General features: G+C 36.9%; 1 protein-coding gene across 6 annotated transcripts; it reads left to right on the top strand.

The window, feature by feature from the left end:
• Positions 1–354: 354 nt before the first annotated feature.
• On the top strand, positions 355–16429 carry LOC146322926 (muscleblind-like protein 2a). 6 transcript variants are annotated; one of them, XM_084725060.1, is made up of 10 exons: positions 355–550; positions 3282–3974; positions 9424–9588; positions 9667–9888; positions 9979–10227; positions 10926–10979; positions 11343–11499; positions 12896–12931; positions 13662–13756; positions 15528–16429. In XM_084725060.1, the coding sequence occupies exons 2-10, from the start codon at positions 3801–3803 to the stop codon at positions 15540–15542; spliced, it is 1167 nt and encodes a 388-aa protein (XP_084581186.1). In that variant the 5' UTR covers positions 355–550; positions 3282–3800; the 3' UTR covers positions 15543–16429. The 6 variants fall into 6 exon arrangements, with proteins under 6 accessions (XP_084581186.1, XP_084581188.1, XP_084581185.1 ...); XM_084725062.1 differs by having other exon boundaries at positions 9688–9888; XM_084725059.1 differs by lacking the exon at positions 13662–13756.
• Positions 16430–23847: the final 7418 nt, after the last annotated feature.

Below are 23847 nucleotides of genomic sequence, written 5' to 3' on the forward strand. Positions count from 1 at the left end.
AGCTGTAAACTGTACAAACTTTTGTACAGGACGCTGTAAAGCTTCAGAATTGAAGCACTGAGGTGCATCTGTGCAAAAGGTTTGTACGTTGTTTGGGGATATATGATGTGTTAAGTCTATACTTGCTCATTATTGTAATAAATTCTAGAGGCAAGATCAAAGGTTGAGTATAGCCTTCTCTAAGTAGTCAGTTTTTATTCATAAAGGGTCAACTGTCAGCAGTGTCTTGCTCTAAGCTGTGCAGCCAGCTTTCACACGATCCATTGGCTTCTGGTTTCCTATTGGCCACTGTCAGACTGGGAGGGTCTTCCCGGAGGCTGACACTCAGACAGGAAGGGGGTGGCTGGAAATGTTTCAGCCAGAGTTAGACAGACAGTTTTTACTGTTGTGAAGAGAAAATCTTTGGTCACTGAATCCGTGGGACAGAAAGGAGGATAAAAGCTGTTGTTGTGGTCATTATATTAACAAGTTAACTTCTCAAAAGTTGGATCTCTAACGTAGATTCTGTGTCTGGGACAGAAGTTTTTTAGTGCTGCATGAAGTGAGAGAGGTAGGTTTTTCTTGCTTCGTTTCCTGAATTGCGTCCAAAGGAATTTGCTGCAGTATGCTGTGGGATAGCTTGCAGTAAAGCTGAAAGGTTGTTACAGTAGAAAATCTGGGTTAACAACAGCACAGTTTATTCTGAGTCTGTGCCTTTTTAGCCTTTGTTTAGTCATAGATCATGTTACTTTTCAGCTCTCGTAAAGATTTATTCAGCTCACGGGTTAGCCACCTTTTCTGCCTGCTCAGCAACTTCCTGTGTGTTTTACCACTTAGTGTTCTGGTCTGACTGTCCTGTCCTGTGTTTGACTCCCAACATGATGTGTGTTTAAGCTTTGTCTTGCTTTCCTTGTATTCTGTATGTGCTTTAGTAGGCCACGAGTCAGCATATCTGACTGTGCTGTAGCTATTTGGCACCAAGTGCTTGTGTAATCCTACTAGGGCTGCAACAAACATTTTCATGATTGATTAATCTGTTTATCACTTTCTTGATTAAAGGATTAGTTGTTTTGTCAATATAATGTCAGAAAAGGATGAAAAGTGTTGATTAGTGTCTCCCAAAGCCCAATATGATCATGTCCCCAAATGTTTTGTTTTGTTCACAACCCAAAGATATAATAATAGAAGAAAAAGAAAATTTAAAAAAATAGATAGAAAAAGAAAATACTCACCTTTAAAGGGCTGAACTCTGTGCATTTATATATTTTTTCTTAAAAATATAGGTGCTGATTCATTTAATAGTTAACTTCTAATCGAAGAAATGTGTGTTTAATATGAAATAACATTTTAATTTGCAGTCAGTCGTACTGACAGACAAAATGTTTTACAAATGTAGCATAGCATAGATCTTATGGTTCTATGGATTTGAGCTTTGAAAAGATTCACATTCTGTTATCGATTGATTGACTTGTACAGACTGCTACAACAACTGTGGATCCATGTTTGCAACATGCTTATGTATTTATTAAGGACAAAGGCCTAGGTAAATGTGCAGACATGATGAGGGACGGCAGCAATCACAATATTTCTCTGAAGTTTAGACTGGTCAGTCAAAATAATGAATATCTGTATTTTCTGCTAAGTAGCTACTGTTAGCAACATCAGGCTAGAATAACAGTCAAGGTGTTCATCTGGAGACGTGTGTGACACAGGCAGGAAAAAACAGAATGACTGTGAGAGGTCAACAAGCTAAGGAAATACTGTGGAGCACACCACAAAGTCACAAAAGTAATACTTCACGTCCAGCATAATATAATTACCAAGAGGTAAACATGCTTTCCAGTACACAAATAGAGATCTGGTGTCAGAGCAGTGGACTTCTAATAATGATGGAGGTGGCATTTGCCCACAAACTGGTAATGAAGAAACATCTGGCTGAAGGTAAACTGACTTTGCTACAGCATGTTTATGGTTTCTTTAATAAGAAATACAAGAGATTAGCTTATATGATCAGTGCTCTACTGTCCCAGCAGGGCTGCCTCCAGCTAAAGATTTTCCTAGTCAACTAATTGTCACACATTTTTGATATTTATTCAGTTACTTAAATATATATATTGGTGGGCAACAGAAAATGGTTTGAGTTTCATGGCCTGACTTTCAGGAGCTACCAACCAGTCAAAAGGAGTGAGGAGCCAGCAGTTGTTATAGGTTATTAATAGGTTTTCCAAGGTTTAAAAAAAAATTCATATGAAATCTTGAGTTATGGCCAATTTGTGCTTTGTGAGGTTACAGTGACCTTTACCTTTTGAATTTTGGGCACGAAAGTGTAGCATTCTAATCGATTCAGCTTTGAGCCCGAGTGAACAGTCGTGGCAAGATTTTTTTATGGTTTGTTACTAATTTTGAATCACCAAGATCCTTCAGCATACAGTCATAAATGTGCACAAAAAGTTACGTGTGACCAACTGCATCTCCTGCAGGCCTTTAGAATATAAATTTTACAAGGGTTGTGAAGTGATGTTAAATACTGACATAAAAAGTGATAATTCTGAATGTGCCAGAACAACCAGCAGGGAGACTGAACCTTCTGTTAATTTATTTCAACACAGTATAACATTACAGAAGTCTAGTTGTTCAAAACGCAGGAATAAATAACTTCCAGCAAATATTAGTGGCTTGTTCATCAAGTTTAAATACCACTTTGGTCTAATAACTCTGATTTCTCTAAAACGGATTCATTTTTATTTCATCTAATTTTGGCAGTCCTAGTTTGCTGGGTTCTTGCTTGTCTAGTCTTGTCTTGTTTGGAACAGCAACTAATTAATCATTGTTGATTAATATGCCAATTCTTTTTTCAATTGATTGATTAGGCTAATTGTATGGTCCACAAAGATGTCAGCAAGTAGTGAAAACTGTCCATCACAATTTGCTTAAGTCAAAGGAGATGTCTTCACATGTTTTGTTTTGCGCAGCCAACAGTAACAGTTGGAGAGTTTCTGCTTAAATAAATCACTGAAATGATTGGTCTCTTGAGAGTCTGACATGACTAAATATAACTTGACTAATTACACAAGATAACATTTGTTATAGTTTGATCTAATTCGCTTTTCGCTGCTGAAGAACAGATGCCTCTAGGGAACGAATGATCTCCAGAGAATAGTGGAAATTACATGAGATGCAATGAGTGTTAAGACATAATTTATGATAGCTCTAAATGTGCCGACTGTAGACTGATAGTACCATCATCACAATATGTCTATTTGGATACAATTTAAGTAACATGCATGTTTTTTGTTTTTCAGTTCACAGACAGAAAGTGCCTTTTAGAGGATGACCCTGACTTGAAGTTGGCCCGTGGACGTTGCCGGCTTTCACTTTCTGTAAGGCCAGACTCAGGCACCTGCACCAGATACCTCAGCTGCAAGCCCTTTTCCGCCACTTTGCACAACGTGAAAACTGATAAAATAGAGCCATAATATAAGAGGAGAGAGAACACTGACCTGAGAATGTATGACTAAAGTGACAAGTCTGCATTAAATATTCCTCACTCGTCTGATATATTAATGGGCACCATCGTTTGTGGAATACACACTTGAACACGTCAAAGAAAAACAACACATCTGCAGTTGTTTCTTTTTGACAGGTGATTTCTCAGTGATTGACCAGCCGTCTGATCTTTCTGCTCCAGCTAATGGAGGACTCAGCAGGCTGTTTTAAAAGAGTACTTTGTACATAGAGCCCACCTGCAGCTTTTGGTATATGAGGCACAAGACAACAAGATTGACTTTTAAAAATAACATTTATGATTACAACCTTTTGGCATGGCGTTGAACATTTCTTCAGTAAGAGACACAAAGTGGCTAACTCTGGAAGTCTGTCGACAGTTTCAGCGAGGAAACTGTTCACGTAGTGATGAGGAATGCAAATTTGCTCATCCCCCGAAGAGCTGCCAAGTTGAAAATGGGAGAGTTATTGCCTGCTTCGACTCACTGAAGGTAAGTAATATTGCACACACTGTATCATCTGTGACACCTTAATGATCCTTCACTAAATGTAAGAAAATTTTGCCCTTGTACAAAGGAGTAGGAACCTTTCAAAATCCCATGAAATTAAAATATATTTTCCTTGCCGTTACTCATGACCCTGAGTGAATACTTACAAAGTCAAGTAAAATTTTATTTAAATAGCCCAAAGTCACAAATCACAATTTGTCTCAGGGGGCTTTACAATCTGTACACTGTCTGACATCCTTTGAAGGAAAAACTCCCCAACAATTATTGAAACTGAGCCCGGTCCATTGAAAAGATGGTGTTAACAGGTGCAAGGCCTGAGCCAATGGAAGAAGAAGCTCTAAATGAAACATGGTGGGTAGAGTACTGAAAATCAATTCTCAAGTAAAAGTACAATAACTGCCATAAAAATGACACAAGTGAAAGTGGAAATTGCCATTTGAGAATCCTACTCAAATAAAAGTTAAAAAAGTATCTGGTTAATAAGTTAAACAAAGTACAAGTTTTAATATTTTTTTGTATGTACTGCAATAATGAAAATAACATTAATGTTAAATGTGGCATTATCTCAGGTTAAAGCTATAATATGTCACATTTCTGCATTTAAATGTCTAAAAATCCTAGACACATGTTATATATTATCCTAAATGTTTCTAACAATATTAAAATCTGTTTTTTATTCAGGGTAGTGGTGCATTTCCTGTCAGCTGTTGCTAGTTAGTTGGCAGTGACACAGGATATGCATCAAAGAATCAAAGAATGAGGAGTGAAGTTGGCAAACGTGACTAAACACAACATGAATAAAAGTCATTTATTTTTATTCTTCCTAACATATTCAAAAGTGAAGATAACAACTCTCATGATCCCACGGGACTTCATGACTTTAGGACTTTATTTAATGTGAGAGACCCTTTGTGGCAGAATATACATATTATGCATTTATCTGCTTTCCAAAGCACGGCAATTTTTGAAAGCCCAATAGACCACTAGCCAAACGATAAGTCAATGTCAATAATATGAAAAATTAACATAGCTAATGTTAGTTAGCTGACTACATTTTCACCTACACTGTGTGCATCTTTCTTCAAAGTGCTTGCAGAGGTTAGAAGAGGAGTTTTTATTAGTGTTTTTCATGAATCATAGCAAGCACCTCATCCATCTGTGGCCAGATGTGGCCAGGAATTGTCAGAGGGAGGCTGCCTCTTGTTCTGGGTTTTGCTTCATCATCATAGCATCATTGACAGAAGAAAGATCGTATTTACTTTTCATCCATGCAGTTAGCCACTTCCTCTTGCTTGCGTTCCTCCTTCACTCAATTCCTGTGTGTATGCCTGACCATAGGTAACACCGCAGAGTAGAATACCTGTCAGATGTTACTCTCATCATTTATCTAATGGAGGCTATAAAAAATTCTGTCAGCCAGTTGGATTATGGCCAGTTCATTCTCCTGTTTTGCTCAGTTGCCCTGAATGAGAGCAGGGGTGCCTTAATCCACTCTCACACATCCACAATCACACCACAATACAGCTTTGCCCCCAGGATTATTCTCATGTTGAGTCATCGTCTTATCTCCTGACTGTAGGCAGTTTATACGCAGCTTGTCCGGACAGAGGCACTTCTCTGTGACCCAGTGGTCAAGGGTCTGAGCTGCCTTATTCCTGTATCTAAAAGCAACATTTATTAATTAATCTTGAATATTGTTAAATAGATTATCAAGGAGAAGTAATGAGCTCAAGGGTTAGTACCTGGTTGCTTTAATTTCCTTTCAAGTGTGTACTAGTGTTCAGTTTTTACCTCTAGAATTCCCTTTTGTGGTCAACATCCGACTTAATAATGATGAAAATCATATATTTATTATATTCATCAGTATTGTCAGAATTTATTTTTTTAAATAGCTATGAATTGATCAAAACTTCTTTTTAAACTAATCTGTTTTCAATACAATGTTTGAATTATAATTGTTATCAAGTATTTGTTTTCTTTTTACGGTTCTGAATTAACTTAGTTTAGTTTAGTTTAGTTTAGAGATAATTTAAAGATCTCAGAATACTTACTGATTTGAAATTGGGGTTGAAAGCTGATACAGTCTCATTGCAGATATACTGTAATGATTTGAATGTCAGCTGATAAATATCAAGAAATTAAAGTGCAGAAATCCCAAAAATATGTTTTGAAACAGTGCCACCGTTGGATAATTTGACCAACAGAGATTAGTAACAAGTTTATTTTTCAACTGCCTTGGAAATTTCTTGGTTGCAGTTGTTAAAAAAATGAAATAAGGGAACCTTAACAAAAATGTAATTTATGTATTATGCATTTATGAGTAAAGCAAATTACTATGGACCAATATGTTAATATCAGATTGTTTTGAACTCTCAAATACCAATATCCTTATTGGTCTCAAAAATCCTGGTTCAGTGATTCAGGACAGTTCACAGTTTAGTCAGTCCAACATTACTGTACCAAATGTTTAACTCCTCAGTTTGTTCTCTCAAGACACTTAAACGGTCATCACCCTTTTGCCAGTGTTCAGCACCAATTTTTTTCACATTGAGTTTTCCTAGAGCCATTTTAAGTTTGGATTTGTCTAAAGAGTGTGTCAGCTGATACTAATTGAGTAGCTGTTACTCATCCTAAGCCTTTATTTATTAAATATATAGTTTGTGTTAGAAGATGTCTCTGAGACAGCAGAGAAGTGAGCAGACCTGAGCAATAAACTTCACCAGCAGCACAGGTTGCCACTGAGATTTCTTTTTGTGTGATGCCACCCATATATCTCATGGCAGACAGTGGCAGCCAGTCCTCGCAAAAGATGTCCTCTCGAAACTACAGAGACTCTAAATACTATCAAGGCAGAGTAGTCAATGAAACAGCTTCTTCATCTTTGGGTTTGACTGAGCTGCCTCCATGTCTGATGCATATGAACATTTATGCCAGTGTGATACATCCTTCATACTTAATTTTTTTGAAGCGACTGTAAACCAGAGAGCTGTACAAAGTTGTGTAACAATAAAACATTTCAAATACTTTGTACTGGCACTGCTTTTTCCTCAGCGTTAAAATGAAACACTGATGATGGTTAAAACTACATGGATATTCATTGAAAATGATTAATATAAATCTCTTGGGAGGAATGCAAATGAGGTGAAATTAGTTAACTTAATTGAATTTGATTGATTTGAATATGAAGGGCAGAGGAAGCTAACCTCTCATCAGGCCAATGCAGATGCTTGATTGACAGGAAGTGTGTTGGCAGGCTCATTTTAAAGTCTAAAAGGAGCTCAAGCTTAATAACCAGACTGATGAAGTATAAAGCAAATCACCACTGGACTCCCACAGCTGGCAAGCTCAGGGAGGTCTTATGTAGTCCGTCAGCTTTTTCTTAAAGTCTCTCATGATAGTTACAGTATGGTCATAAAGAGAGCTCAGAGAATTGATATCTGACTGGTCTTCGTCTTAATAATGCTCCTAACTCCACTGTACATTATACATTCATATTAGATGATTCTGTGGCAAATCATTTATGTCCATAGCTGTTGTTCAATGCCAGCATGGGAAATTGTGTTTCCTTTATGTAAGCAAGATAAGAAGTACAGTTGTATGGATCAAGATGATGGATAGTCTGCTGAGACACGCTGGTGTGCTGTGGGATTTTCTGACAGCTATACATTGTTATTGCGAGATACAGCTATATAAAAAGTTATGATGAATATTTAATTTACTATATCAGTGCGTTTTCTGTGCTTATTACCCAGTACGGATGCAATTTTTTCACCCTAAAAAAATTTAATTTAAAAACCTGCTGTCAAAGCGAGCCAGTTTTTGCCAGTTGCACAGTTGCCAGATTATATATCGAATTGTTTTGCATGGATATGAATAGAATTGTGATTTTTTGGGGGGGGGATCAGTTTTAAAATCGTATTGATTACCTTTAACTCTCTGCATTAGGTTTTTTTTTGTTTATTACTGGAATGACCCGCCTGAGGAAATAAGGCTGTTAGTGCCTTCTTTTAAATCTCTTCTAAAAACGTAGTTTTATCAGAAAGTATTTCCTAATTTTACTTTGGCTGCCTCATCTTTTTTTTTTTGGCTTTTAATTTCTTGGATATTATTTTAATTGTTTATTATGACTAATATGGACCTACAGGTGTGCCTTGAGATTTTGGCTTGACCTTTGATGTGCCTGAGCGCAAAAAGTTTGAAAACCACCGATGAAACACATCTGACTTTCATACTGTAGCAGCAAGTTTGCATCTCAGTTTAGACCAATAATTAAAGGGCCAATTCTCCCCAAAATCAAAAATCTGTATTTTTTCCCCTGCCCTGTAGGGCTATTTAGCCATCTGAATTGTTGGATTGTATGTTAGGTCAACTCTCCTGTCAGTACTCCAGACCAAGGCACTGGCTTAGAATCTGAATTGATCCTCGGGCGATGCACAGCAGCTGTCCACTACTCCTAATACTAGGATGGGTTAAATACAGAGACTGAATCTCCTTGTATAATTGCATATGTGACAGTTAAGTTCACTTTTACCTTTATATTTAATTAGATGGCAGTGTTGTCATGGTAATGGAATAACTTTGATGCAATACCTTGGAAAATATTGATATTCTTTGTCATTTAACCATGGGCAAAAATTGACTCAGCATTGAGAGAATCATTTTTTAGATTTATATTAAAAGAAAGACAAATATAACAAGGCTATAACATGACAACCCCAGCAAATGAAATGAGTGATGATTACTGTGAGTAAATGAGAAAAGGTGAGACTATGTGTGCATAAAGGAGTATTGAAAGCATTGCAAAGTAGGTGTTAATATGTATCAATATATCCATATTTTTGACAACACTAGATGGTACTCAGTTTGTGGTGCTTAAAGCGCCCACAAAAATTCATTTGAAAAACTCAACACCAGTGTCTCTTTCCAGAAGGAAGCGTGTCACTACTCATGGATGAGAGTTCACGGTTAATGTTTACATCCTGCAGTGTCACGAGCGTGAGTCTCTCATCCATGTTTAGATGCATACCTCCCTCTGCGTAAAAGAATTCCTACATGAAACTGCTCACAGCAAGGTCTGTAGATTATCTTAAGTAAGGGGGTCATGATTTCTGGAAAGAGACACTGCTTTTAAGATTATTTGGTGCTTCAAGCACCTCAAGTTTAGGGCCATCTAGGTTCATTATATCTCTGAGAATCTGTACATCCAAAAACTCCAAAACTCAGAAACTCGCATCAAAACAAACTAGATGGTTAAACAGCACCACTGGTAAAAGCGAAACTTGGGGGTGAACTGTCCCTTTAAAACCACTATGTTAAAAATTAAAAAGATTTTCTCCCCAATTTCAAAGCACTGTAAAATTTTATGATATAGAACAATGAAAGGATTTCCTGTCATGTGTTCCTGAATCTCTCCTGTTTTCTCTGACTACAGGGCCGATGCTCAAGAGAAAACTGCAAGTATCTTCATCCACCTTCACACTTAAAAACACAGTTAGAGATAAATGGGCGCAACAATCTCATCCAGCAGAAGACAGCAGCAGCTGTGCTGGCCCAACAGATGCAGCTCATGATCCCAGGACCCAGCCTGCAGCCTGTGGTAAGGTTATGAGGGAGGAACTTCTTTTTAGGTTGTGCTGCTCGACTCACATGTAAAATATAATGTCTTCTCTCACAGCCCACATTTCCTGTTACACAGGGACTTGGCACAAATACTGGTCTCTGTTATGGTTCATACATGACACCGTTGAGTCATGGAATGAGCCTCGTCCAGACAGACAACCTCCCCAGCACCCCTGTACTTGTTCCCGGGAGCCCACCAATCACAGTCCAGAGCTCCTCCTCCTCCTCCTCTTCTTCTTCTCCCTCACAGAAGCTGCAGCGTACAGACAAACTAGAGGTATTCATGCAAAGCAAGGAATAATTTAACATGAAAAAATACACAATCTGGCTACATTCCTCCCACTCTCTTCTTAATCGCTCTTCTCAGGTGTGCCGTGAGTTTCAGAGGGGCAGCTGTGCAAGAGGGGAGACAGACTGCCGCTTCGCTCACCCCAGTGACAGTCCAATGATTGACACCACTGATAACACGGTCACTGTTTGCATGGACTACATCAAGAGCCGCTGCTCCAGGGAGAAATGCAAATATTTTCACCCGCCTGCACACTTGCAGGCCAAAATCAAATCCAGTCAACAGCAAGTCAATCAGTCAGCTGTGGCAGCCCAGGCCGCAGCAGTGGTAAGACAGAGCCTTAATCTCCTGACTACTGAAAGGTGTTTTAGCTTGCATACAACACACTATCCTACCAATAATATGGTGGTTTTTGGTGAAATTGTGCCATGACATCACTGAATGTGGAGCACTGTATATTTGTATACTATCATTGCAGCCTGCAAGCTCACCACTAGGTGCCACTAAATTCTACACACCGGTCCTTTAACAATAAAAATGTACAGTTCCATATGTGCATTACACTCTTAGCCTTTCCAGAAAGCTGTAAAATCAATGTATCTATTCCAAAATTATATAGTGTGCATAGTTGCACTGATTGCATCATGGTAGTGTTTTGATTACATTTAACAAACGCTGATCAAGTAATGTTATCATAGTGATCAATATATGATGTAAATAGTGTACAAGATTGTGCTTTCTCATTGTATATCTGTGTTTCCAGAGTTATTGATTAACTGTACATGTTGACCTACTAATTAAGGAATCTTTAGTGTGTCCTTTAATCAGTTATTTTGGTTACTGTGCATGCATACTGTGTTCTATGTGGTATACTACATTCAGATTATTTTGTTTTGTTTTCCCCTTCTCACCTTTCCACAATGCTGTCCCCCATGATGCACCTCTGCTTGCTGTTACCTGTATGTTAATACGCTTGAATCCCATTGGCCCACTGCCATCATGTGCTCGCTGCCTGCTATTAAAAGACTCAGTCGACTGCCAAAGCAATGAAGCGATCCCTCGAGGCGACTGTAGACCTGGTATTTTCACCTTTTGCTTTGGTTGTAGCTATTGATTGTACTGTAATAACTTTTCATTTTTGTCCTTTGTGGTTTAAAGCTTCTCATGTAGTCTTTGTGTACACAATCGCCATCAGTATCTTTAAGTGCTTAATTTGTGAGATATTTTAAAATTTTTAGTTGGTGATACATTATTCCATTCATTGTTGTATCCTAAAGCCATGCTTGATTTTTCCTCTATGTGATATGTCACCTTTACTGTGTAGTTGTGTTTTTTCACATTTTTTAGAAATGAATACTAAATAATAAGTTTGTGTAGCTGAACAGAGAAAACAGAAATTTGGTATCTTTTGGTGTGTCATGTCTCCCTGTGTTTCTTTTCAGGCCTTTCCCCACAGTGTCCTACAACCCCTACCAAAGAGACCAGCTCTAGAGAAGAGCAGCTGGACCAGCTCTCTCCTCAGTCCCAGTTTTTTGCACTACCAACAGGCTCTGGCCAACACACAGCTGCAGCAGCCCACTGCTGCATTTTATCCCACAGGTGAGCCTTTAAACTTGTTAACTTAGGAACTTGACAGGGGTGTGAATTATGACACATTGAAATATTTTATATTTATATTATATTATATTTATGTCCTTTGTTGCCCAGAATGATATGAATCTCAATCCTCAAAGTCACAAGAAAAGAAAACTACAGATGTATCTAATAACATTGATAATGGCCGCATTCCATTCATAGTAGGTTCACCAATACAAGAGCCTTCTACAGGCCTCGGTCTCATATTTATGAGATTTCAACATGTCATAATAGGAAAAACACAGGGTTCACTAATAACACTGATGATGGCTCGTTCTGTCTACAGTAAGTGTCCCAGTAAGTCATGATAGTGAGTCAGCATGTCAGCTAAATGGAATTTAGCCATTATTAACTTTACACCTGTGCTTTTCCTATTCTGACTTGCCAAAATGACTTCTGTGGGAAAAGTCCTGTACATGATGACTGTGGCTTGGCTTAATAGACCTTTTTCACAGCAGCCATATTAACATGAAAGAGAGTAAACACAGGTGCTGCCAATGATACTAATTAAGGTCCCATTCCATTTAGTGTAGCAGAGCCTTTCCAGTGAACACATGCACAAGAGCACTCTGAGTCTGTTTGACCTGAATGGATTAATTAATTAATGTTATTGATTACACCTGTGCTTTACCTGCTGTGGCAAGTGAATATGAAACATACATATTTATCCCACTTTTTAACCCAAAATTATGTGATTTGTCTTTTTTTTTGTTTTGAACTTGTAAATCTATGTTGTACTTTACAGCATTTCTGAATCATGTTGTGGCTCATTTTTTGAAACAGTCTTAACATTCGTCCGTTACCGTCACCTGGCATTCCATGTCAAACGCTACATTATGGAATACACACGCATATCTGACAGATTTTGGAATTGAATTAATTATTTTGCATGTGACGGCTGAAACAATGAAATGATGTTTAGAACTCGTGAGGAGTTTGACAGTTTCACCGAGAATCAGCTAATTAGTTTTGATCAGCAAGCCAGTGGGCCAAGTGGCTGCTGTGCAAACTGTAGACAATTGTCCTTAACTCTTCCACACAAACGTGCCAAAACACATGTGCTCGAATGAATGAAAAATTCAGATTTGTTGTCAACGACAGATTTATTGTCCAGAGACTTGAATTTAATGTTTTGAAAAAATATTCCTCATTCAAGAACTGAGCCAAAGAAAATGAGGAAAACTGTAATTTAATCTGCCTATTTGTTAAATCTTTATAGTTTAACCACTATGGATCCTGTTTGTGTATGTGTCATACATTACTAATGTGTCCATGTGGGCTCATACCAGTGTTGAACTTATTTATACACTTTGTTGTGACACTAAAATATTGTCTCTCTCTCCATTTGATAACCACACAGGTTCTGTCTTGTGCATGACTCCCACTAACAGCGTTGGTAGGTCCCTTCTTTATGTTTTTTTTTATCATAAATTATGTCTCATAATCAGTGGAGAGCACAGGTGAATCTTTCATATTAATCTGGCTTTACTGTTATTCCAGTATAGGAAAGAGAAAAACAGGAACCAACAAAACCACGTCTTAAAATTATCAGTGAGGATTTTTATTAAGAATTGTACTGCTTAATTGTACTGTTATTCTGTAAATATTTTTGTTTGTGTTGCATAATGCATGTTGCTTAATCTTGCAAAATAATCCCTTCTCAAACATCATTTACGGTAGTTAAACACAATAGAAAAAAATAAGCATTTTGGTGGATTTTATTTGCAGAATTGCAATGTACGCTGGATTAGGAAATTTGATCAGCATCCCTGGGACTCGCTTCAATGTTGTTTATACTCTAAGGTCATTAAAACTCAACACATGTCCTATAAAAATACTTTGATCACGTCTGGTGGCATTGCTGCACATGCCGTCTCCTTTGGGATGTGACATTATGGACAGATTTCCTAATGTTGTCTCTTATCAGCTCTCCTTTTATGTTCTCCCCTGCTGTCTCGCTTTGCTGTGTGATCACATGCCATCTGCTGGTCTAACTCAATGATGGCTTTCTGCTAATGTCATTTTGTATTTGCCTGGCAAGAGAGAGAAAAAAAAAAACATTGCTATGGTTACCATAATGCTCCACCTCCCTTTTCATTGCTTTCATGGTTCCCTTCCTGAAAAAGTCCCCATGATGTACAGTGCTACGCCTGCTACTGTCTCTGCAGCCACTTCTCCCGCCACAAGTGTCCCCTACGCAGCAACAGCACCAGCCAACCAGGTTTGCTCCTTTTTGAAGCTTTCTGTCATAAATCTTTGAGCTCTGAATAAGTGCTTCATCTTTAAATCAAGGGAGTTGCTTTCTGCGGCATAGCATTGCCCTGCTTGCATCGCCTCTCATTAAGCTTCATCTACCTGTAGACCTTTAGTAGAACTAAGCTGCGTCTCACCCCTTTCCCTTACGACAAACATCACTTATTCAGAGGTCGTCCATCTGCGAACAGGGTGGTGTTGCATATATTCTTTATTGCATGTTTTACGCTTCGTTCAGTGTCAGCGTCTGTCTCATTTCTCAACATGCAGTTCAAAATCAAAAAATGTTTAGGTAGGAGCACTTCCTCGACTCAAAATGCATTTGCTTGAGGTACACAAAAATCATAAAAGAAACTCCAAAGCACTCTCTTTTACTTTTATTGTCATGGCATGGTTATGTCAGACCTTAAAACAAACTCACTCTGACACATGTCAGCATCAAGCCTTCATCAGGGAGTCAATAAAAAGCCTTTTTAATTGTTTTAAAAGAGAGTGCATTTGAGATTTTTCTGTTTTTTAATGCAGTTCAGAATGCTCTCTAAAGTGAGGAGCAAATACTTAAAACACAATAGTAGCTTAAGTACATATTGGTTATACTTAATTACTTAATATTTGCATTCATTATATTATTATCATCATATCAGGGTTTCATTTTTATATACAAAATGTTTTAATGAGAGATCTTTTGGTGGTGTTAAGCCATGTGTGTGTATTTCTTTGAGGTTTTTGTTTTTTTATATTTTGGTTATCTCAGCTACCCAGAATAAAAACATTTGATGGATTTGATGTCTGCAGATTGGAGAGGAGTTTTGTCCTCACAAACAATATTCTGGTGCTGTAACTAACAATTATTGTCTTTGTTGATTAATTTATTGATTATTTTCTTGATTAACTGATAGTTGTTTGGTCTATAAAATATCAGTAAATAGTGAAAAATGTCGATCAGTGTTTCCAAAAGCCCAGGGTGATGTCTTCAAAAGTCTTGTTTTGCCCAGAACTCAAAGATATTCACTTTACTGTCATAAAGAAGTAAAGAAACCAGAAAAAAATACTCTTAACTTTAACTGATTAATAGATTGTCGTTAGTTTTAAATGAATTAGCCTTTATCGATTAAGCAATTAATAATCCACCTGACTGGTGGATTAATCAATTAATAATTGATAACTGGTTGCAGCGTTCTTACTTTCTCAGATCAAAGATTTGTGTTCTGTCACACACACATATAAAACTTACATGACCCACTGACTTTGGTCCATCTTTATAAAGGCATGTTGTGTATCTGAATGTTACACAAGAGTTTATTTTAGGAGCTGCGAGCAAAATTCTTTCACACCACCAGCATTTCAAAACAAAACCAATGTGCAGGGAAAAAGACAAAATTGTTGTCTGAACACACAACTGTCAAACTAGGCAGTGCTGATCAAATAGGGATCAATATTCTCTTACTTCAGTACCTATTTCTAACTTAAAATGTTTTCAGAAACATATGTTGGTATACCTTTTGGCTGCAATATGAGGCCACCATGTTGAAAACAGACGTGGGGAAAGCAGAGAGGGAGCAATATCAAGAGTATTTGGAGTTAATGTTTTTGTTTCATTTCATTTGATCAATTTTCTATCCATCACAATGATAATCCTTGATGAGCACGTTGTTTGTCATGTCACAAAAACACATTTGGACCCACTTTATTTCCATTGTATGTAACCACTAAGTGACTGTCTTTTGTCCCTACAACAGATCATCCTCAAGTAACCACCAGGAACAGAAGTCAGTGTCGTGTTGCTGCTGTTAAAGACCCCAACAAACAGCCCTGTAAATACACCACACACAACTTACAACAAGCTGCATGCCGATGACATTATAATGAAAAGGTTTAAGACCTTACTTTGATCTCTCATAGTAAATGACATAGCTCAATTACTGCAGTTATCCTGCGTTAGACTAAGTGTCACAGAAGATTATTGTATGTACGCACCTTTGCACCTGCATTAATATGCATCCTCAGTTACGTGCATAATATCCTGGTTTCTAAACCAGTTCTGACAAGGTAAGAGGTACATTTAGCCTCTTAATGAGCTGAAATGCAATATGTCTCCAGTTCACATAAAGGAGCCTCATGAATAAGAATTAACTTCAGGAAACACATGCATTGCAGATACAGTAGTGACACTATAATACTAACTGATATGGAAACAGACTTAAATGTTGTTCACTGACAGTTTAAAATGATGTAAATATGACATCTGTTTTCAGTGTGCACACAGTACATGTTAATACCAGGTGTAAAGGGGTCCTATACAGGAGATTATTCAAATTATTTTCTCCTTCATGAATGTGTTATGTAAACTAAGAGAACAGTTTTTCACATTAATGATTGTTTATGTAGTGCCAGATTACATTATCTCAAACAAACAAGTAAAAAGCACTTAGTTCAACTTTAAACTTGTAAAAATGATGGAAGTTCCTTTAAAACGTTCTGAGGGTATTTCACCTACGTTGTTTACCCCGTCATCCCCAGAGGACAGGATCAGTGCTCCACCTCCTGGTGTGCCTTTGCATTGCATATACAGTATGTTTGCTGAGAGAAAATACTGTATAATCCATTTTGCTGCACAGAACTTTCTTTTTTTTTTTTTTTTCTTCAAGGCAGTGAAGCAACAATGACTCAAACAGTTAAATTTCCCCCTCCTCATCATTAAAAAAAAAGACACCATTTTGATTACCTGTCACAGAGATGGTTGGCTTGCTGGAGCGTCTGTAAAGTGGTTTTCACTTCTGGGGCCAGTTTCACAAAGATTGACTGTGGCTCAGTTCAAAGTACTAGAAAGATTTTAAAAAGACCCTTAAATCAAACTAGATTAAATTATAGGCTGAATTAAATCACTCAAAAATTACAAGGAAAATTTGAATGAAGGACTCAGTACTTTCCAACAGGTTACTTCGGATTGTAAAAACTCACTCCACAATACTGTAAAATAAATAAATAAATAAAAGCACAAAGTATTAGGCATCTTTTCCTTTTTGTTGTTTGGTGCCACCGGTCAGCAGGGTACACTAATTGTTACCATGGAAACTCTGGTCGGCCAGTGTCATTGATCGCTACCATGGAAACATCTTAGCTCTGAGTTAGCCTGAAGGATGTTGGAAAGCGGCTAACTTTTTAGGATTAAAATTGACTTTAATTTGTATTAGACTAAGCTAAGAGCAAAATTAAGAGTGGCCTGACACTACAGCAGAGACACAGATGGTCGGTCTGCCTTTTAGTCTGGATATAGCAGTAATTGCGCCCCATATGACATTGTTTTGTTTGGCGGCACAATTTGATGAATTAAGGGAGTTTTTAACTGGTTATGAAACAGTCTCAATTTATTTCAAATGCCTTTATCACCTGCATAAGTTAATGAGACTTTCCACGAGAAGATTGGCTATTTCTATATAGTTTTCCATAATGGTCAGGTTGTTCTTAAAATCAGATGAAATGAGGTTGTGTTTAAATTTTCCCAGGTAAAGTTATATTGTTAATCAGTTAAAAAAAGAAGCAGGTGGAGATTTTTATTCAGGTAATTTTATTTTTGATGTCATATTTTGTGGTTAACACTACCGTTTTTGTCCTCCAAAATATGAAAGTTCCTCATAGTAGCTTCAAAATAAAACTCAGATGTGAACGTGTGCAACTATGGGTTAAGAAAGATTCACAGAACGTCCTACAGTACACTACAGAGCAGTCTACATCTATCTTTGCGAAACAGGCCCTGGTTCTCTTCGAAAATATATCAAACCACGCTTTTTAAGGAGAGCCTCCACAGGCATGGAGGAAGTTAACACTATAAAATGGTAAAATTGAATTACTACTGCTCATTCTAAAGAACTAAAGTTCTTATAATCCTCTAAGGGTTGAGCAGAGTAGTGTGTGAGGTGTCAGTCTTAATGTTACAGTCAGATGTCAGTACTGTATTATTTGAATGTTACAAGTGCCTAAAGAATTGTGCGGATGAGGATATCCATTCACATTTAAAAGGCTTTGTGTGAAAAATCACTCGATTAAATCCACTTTACTTAAGTCACACTTAGAAAGAAATGTTTCGGTATGTTATGTCAGTGCATTAGTATTTTGTGTACGCCTGGCTAGATTTAGTCTTACAATTAATTTTCACTTTTGCTCGAACTTGTATATGTGTACTTATCCAGCTTAATTTGACTTTGTGTCTCTTTTAAGATGATTACATAGTGTATGACCATGTTTCTTAATTAGTTTTATGCACGGTAAAATACTTGATGTGGTAAAGTAGGATTCAAGGTGGCAGACTGTTTTTGTGAGGCTTAGATGTGCGTGGTTGACGACACATTATGCAGTTACCCGTCTTTGTTTGAAACTCGCAGCAGACAGAGTGGGTGTTGTATCTGGTCAATGAAAATACAAAACTGATGTTACAGTTTTTCTCAGTCGTTTTGGCTTATTTTTTTATTTTTTATTTTTTGCTAAACAGTTTTAACACTCTCCAAACTGAACATCCAGTTGCAGCTCTATTGCATGCCTGCAAAAGGTAGTAACTCACCCAACACACATTTCATTCATGCTTCAGAATTGAGTTACTGTGTCAGTAAATTGGCAAATGCCACTGAAGTGAAAAGGTCTTTGTAATTGTGTGAGCTGTACTGCTCAGAATGTGTAGATGTTTTTTTCTACATGGCAGCCGACCCTGGAAATGTTTCCTTTATACAAATCACAGTTTTGTTGTCTAGCTGAATGCTGTTGTGCGTCGCACTGAGGTTTTTACATTCAAGTTTACTGGAAAAAGTCAATATTCTATCAACTCTATTGAGCATTATATTCAGTACTGTAGTAAACACAAAAAGTAAATGCACATTTGTATGTAAACAGTAAATGTATTAGTGTATGTTACATGCAGGAGTGCAGTGGTAAATTCAGAGGGAGGTAAACTGTAAGTTACCCACCTTTATCCCTCACTGATTGATCCAGTTGATCCGAAAATAGTGTTTACTTGGGTTTAACACTCACCATATTCCAGTTACATGTACTCTAAACGGATATTACACATTTGATCTTTCATGTAAACTCATATACTGAAGAAAATTTGTCACAAAATGAGCTCAATGTCATTCACAGTTCATTACTGTCACCTGGCAGGTCATTTGTCACTTTAGCAGAATCACAAACGTTACGTGCCATCGATATTTATAGAATATACATGTATGTCTGACAGGTTTTGATAATTGAATGAATCATTTTGCATTTGACGGATCAAACTATGAAAGAATGTTTAGAAGTTGTGAAAATTTTGAAAGTTTCCCTGCGAATAAACTCATCGCTTTTGTGCAAGTGGTGATTGTGCAAGCTGTTGACAGTTGCACCGAATCTTTTGCACACGTGTCAAAACATCTGCAAACTGCTTGAATGAATGAGAAATTCAAATCTGTTGTGAACTTGTAGCAGGTAACAGTTGCACATTCAAAAATGAGTACTATAGTCCAAATAGTGAGTCGGAGCCACAGACTGTATATAAAATAGGTGTAAATCCTGTTTAATATACAGTCTATAATACACATTCTGTAGTTTGAGTTCAGCGACGGCCGGCCAGACTCCATTAACGTTTCACTCAATTTAACTGCCATAAACATCGACTACTTGTAAAAGATTATTGATGATTTGTGAGAACTCATAAACAGACACTAACTCATTCAGTGAACATTCAGCGTAAATTTAGTGTTCATTTTCTGATTTATTAGAGTAAATATATTACAGATTTCTCCTTTAATGTTTTGATAATGGTAATAAATTGAGCCAAAGCGAATGAGAAACACTGTAAAATCAGTTTTCACACATTTATGTAATGTTCATGTAAATTTTAGTTCCCTGTTTTGCAAACAGTGTGTGCAACTGTCAACCTTTCCTTTAATATTTCCAATGTCTTTTCCAGTGACTGTTGTTTTGTTTTTTTTTAATGAAAATGTGTTTGTACACTTGTGTGTGATTAACTCAGACAATCCACCAAGAGATTTTGCATTGGTTCACATTATTTTCATTGTGTAATTTGATTGTGAAATGTTTTACACATTATTGGATGGAATATAAGGAGTATACTTGCATATTTACTAGTTTAACATTAGAAAAGAACACTTTTTAAATGTATTCTCTTCTATTTTATGATGAATGTAATTTATTAAACTGACTTTAGCTCTGCGGCGGGTTCCTCAAAGGGCCTTGATCTGTTGTGTTAGCCTATGAAAAGCCGTCTTGTGTCCGAGGATCAAATGTTGGAGCAAAGAGAAGCTTGAAAACATTTCATCCCTGTCGCTGCCTTGTTACCTGTGAGGGACGACGAACCTTTGTATGAGCAAGGCCATAGAATTGCTTTTTATGTACAAAAGTGCATTGTACAGGCCACGATTTACGACAAAGTAACTTTCATAATAGTTTAATAATAGATTGTCATTGAATTGTTTGATGTGTTGCTGAGGCAATCTGAAGTTGCAGTGATTAAAAAAAATGTATTTTTGTAGGTGATGAAATTGTTTTTCCTCCTCACAATAACACATTAGATTGTACGGTCAGATATTTGACTTTATTATGCCATGGTGTGAAACACTGTAAGTGATTCAGTGCATAAAAATGTATTTGAAATGAACGAATGAATGAAATGTAAATTTTGTGTTTTTATATGGTTTCCACTGCATGTTAACATCAGCAAAAATATAATCCACCCTCAGAGAGTCCGGCCTGTTGAGCGCTGAACCCTTGCAGACACCAGTCAGAAGGTCAGGGGTTTGACGGTTCAGCGGCTTTCTAAACCTTTGTTTTATTTTCTAAATACGACTGCTTTTAAATTTTAGGTTGTTGTTAGATACATAACAGTTTTTCCCTTATTTATTTTACCTTCAGTTAAAAGGCATACAACTGAATGTTTGTTTCACATTTTGGCAAAAGGCTTGAATGTCACATGGATTCACCTGCACATGGAGGCTGTTTGAGATCGTGATGACGCAGTCAAAAAGATGTGGACAGTAAGAATGTTTGGTCTGACTGACTGATGGAAGCATTTCTCTGAAGCACTTGACTGAGAAGATGTGCTGCTTTTCGTGAACTCTGCCTTATCTTTGATCTGTTGCTGTTGTTCAGTAATTATGAACTCCATGCTGTCTCATTAATAAAATACATTTCACTGAACCTTTCTGTGAAATTATTGCTACATGAGTTTTTAAGTCTGAGGCCAAAATAACAGTAAAATGAACCCAAATACTCTCCTGAGAAAAGGCTTTACGTGTATAGGATTGGCTAGCTCTGTTGTTGAATTAGACGTAACTCAAAGTATGCCAGTGCCATTTGGTTCCATCCTGGCCTGAATTTAAACTTTCCCTCATTTTAAAAAAAAACTTATTTGTGAAAGTTATTTTATTTGTGCATAATAAACACTTCATGTCGATAGTTTTGTTTCTGTAAATTCAAAATTGTGTGAAATCTAATATTGGAAATAAATAAATGTCAAGTAAATGCCATGCTGTGAGCTCTGTTGTTTGATTTTACACAGTTTGCATAATTTTAGTGACATTCCAAGAGCCTTAATATTAAGAGGGCTGCACAATTAATAGAGATATTATCAAAATCACAATATTGCCAAATGCAATATCCAAAACGCAGAAGCTGGGATTTTTTATTTATTTTATTTTTTTTGCTAAAGGTAAACTTTCTGAAATAATAGTATTATAATGAAGTACGTAAGTGCAGCACAGGCCCAGGCCTACAAATCTTGTTCTCCAGATGTAAGAAAACAATATATAAATGTCACATCATAATTTTTGTTTTCAGTGAAAATTAAAACTGTGATGTAAAAATAATAATTACCACTAATCATGAATCTAACTAAATACTTTTTTTTTTTTACAGTAGCAGCCCAGTTTTTGTAAGACATCTGTCTCGAAACTCAACTTGAACCAGTCATTTCACAAATTAAATATTTTTATCTCATGTTGGTCACCTCATAAAAGGGAAATCAGATGAGAAGGTCAATTTTTTTCTTCTAAGAATTTCTCCATGATTTTGTTTTATTAACCTCAGAGATGGGCAGTTTTTAAATGTATTTAAAATACATACTTAACTGCTTTTGAGTATTTTGTAATCTGGTTTTTGTTGTGCAGAAAGAAATAAGATATACCTTCTAGCAAAATACTTCAAGAGCTTTTATTTGTGTATTAAGGTCCAGTGTGTAAAATTGGTTCAAGCAAACAGTGGCTCTGGTTACAGCCTTTCATAATCTGCAGCCACAGTAGTTTTTCTTTCAGTCTTAGAAAAAAGATGTTTGCAATCTGAAAGTTCACAGCTAGATGCCATTAAATCAAAAAGACTGATCCTTTGATGTCAATTTATATGCAAAAAGTACGCATTTTAATCCGAGGCTCAAACTAAAGAAGAAAACGGCACAGCAGTGAGCCTAATGTCAGTCTTTTCCTAAAGTGGATCACATGACAGGTCCTGATAGGTCCAACAACATGCTTACTGTGATCTATCGTGTCTCATTTGACTTCCTTGTGACCAGTAGCATGAGGAAAGAAGCTGTTCTGGTATTTGGTGCAAATTTTATCTAAAATAAAGGTCAAACTCTTATGAGATATTATATGCTAAACTGAGCTCACTGAATGACACTAAAATACAACAGTAGGAGCAGAAAGGAGTGGAGTGGATGGAAGGATGGAGGTTGATGAATTTGTAAGCAGAAAGGAATCAGTGAGGGAAAAGTTGAAAAGAGAAAAAGAGAATGAAAGAGAAACTCACTTGGTTCGGAATTAAATTGACTGGGGCCGAGAACGGTTTTGGTGTTCTTTGAGACAAACTTCAAGCAGCAAGCTGGATTAAGGGCAAACTTGGAGACGTCAGTCTTGTTGATCTGCAGAAAAGTGGGCTAATCGGTGTGGGATGTGTGTCATAGACACAACGGAAAAAGGCAGTGAAAATAACAGATATCATGTTTTCCACTTGGTCAAAGAGCTCCAGTGAAGGACGTCATTGATGGCTGTTCATATGATTTTGTCACAAGCAGATTTAAACAACGTAATACAGTTGTTAAAAGTTGCAGGATGTCTGTGGATCCACGATCCAGTGCAGACGCTGTTGGAAATTTTGTCACAGCTCACTTGTACGGAGGCATCTCTTAGGACTATGCGACAATGAAATGGGCAGTGGTAGAAACTGTGTGAAAGAACCTGAGTGCAAGTAGTGTGGCGGAAAATCATGAAGCATGGCAAGCAGACTGTCCTGAGAGAAACAAACAGATGGAAGTCATGAGGACTGGGTCCAAGAAAAGAATACGACATGAGGAAACAGCCAGGAAAGACAAGAGTCAACTCAAAAGCATGATGATGATTGTTTTTGTAAAGATAAAACTAAGTTCTACAAGCAGGCTGCAAGAAAGTTTCTGGGCGTTGTGGGGATTACTGGTCAAGAAGTGCAGGGGGTTACTGAGAGAAGCCTTCAGGCCCTCTCAGAGTTTTATTATTATTATTACCATTATTATCATATTGTTAGTAGTAGTGGTAGCATTTTGTCCCTTTTTGTAAATTTAGATTAAAAATTTTGAGTCCTTTTCAATCCAATAGTAGGCAGTAATATAACTTTTTGGATGCAAACTACCTTTAAAATCCAATGTATAGTGTAGAATATATAATATTTATGCACACCTGTATACACAGACTCCCACCTCCTAGATATCCTGATTGGCTTTTAAATGTAGTGGCCACATATTTAGGATATAAATGCCTTAAATGTGATAATATTGGTTTGTATAGAATGTATTTTAATATTTATAAATTGCAAATTACTTGTATATTAATTAAATGTATTGTCTCATACTGGTATATCGTATTTGAATTGTGATATATTTGATGAGTAGGTGTTTGTAATTTGCAACAAGATACTTTTTGACTATTTGTGTACATTTCTTATAATCATTTCATTCAGGTTAGTGTGTCAGTGAGTTTTATTGTTGAGCGACTGTCTCGTGAAATTGAACTGAATGTTACAAACACATGTCAAATGCAGAGATCA

The sequence above is a fragment of the Lutjanus erythropterus genome, chromosome 8, assembly GCF_056507025.1.
Source record: "Lutjanus erythropterus isolate fLutEry1 chromosome 8, fLutEry1.hap2, whole genome shotgun sequence".
Lineage (NCBI taxonomy): Eukaryota > Metazoa > Chordata > Actinopteri > Lutjaniformes > Lutjanidae > Lutjanus > Lutjanus erythropterus.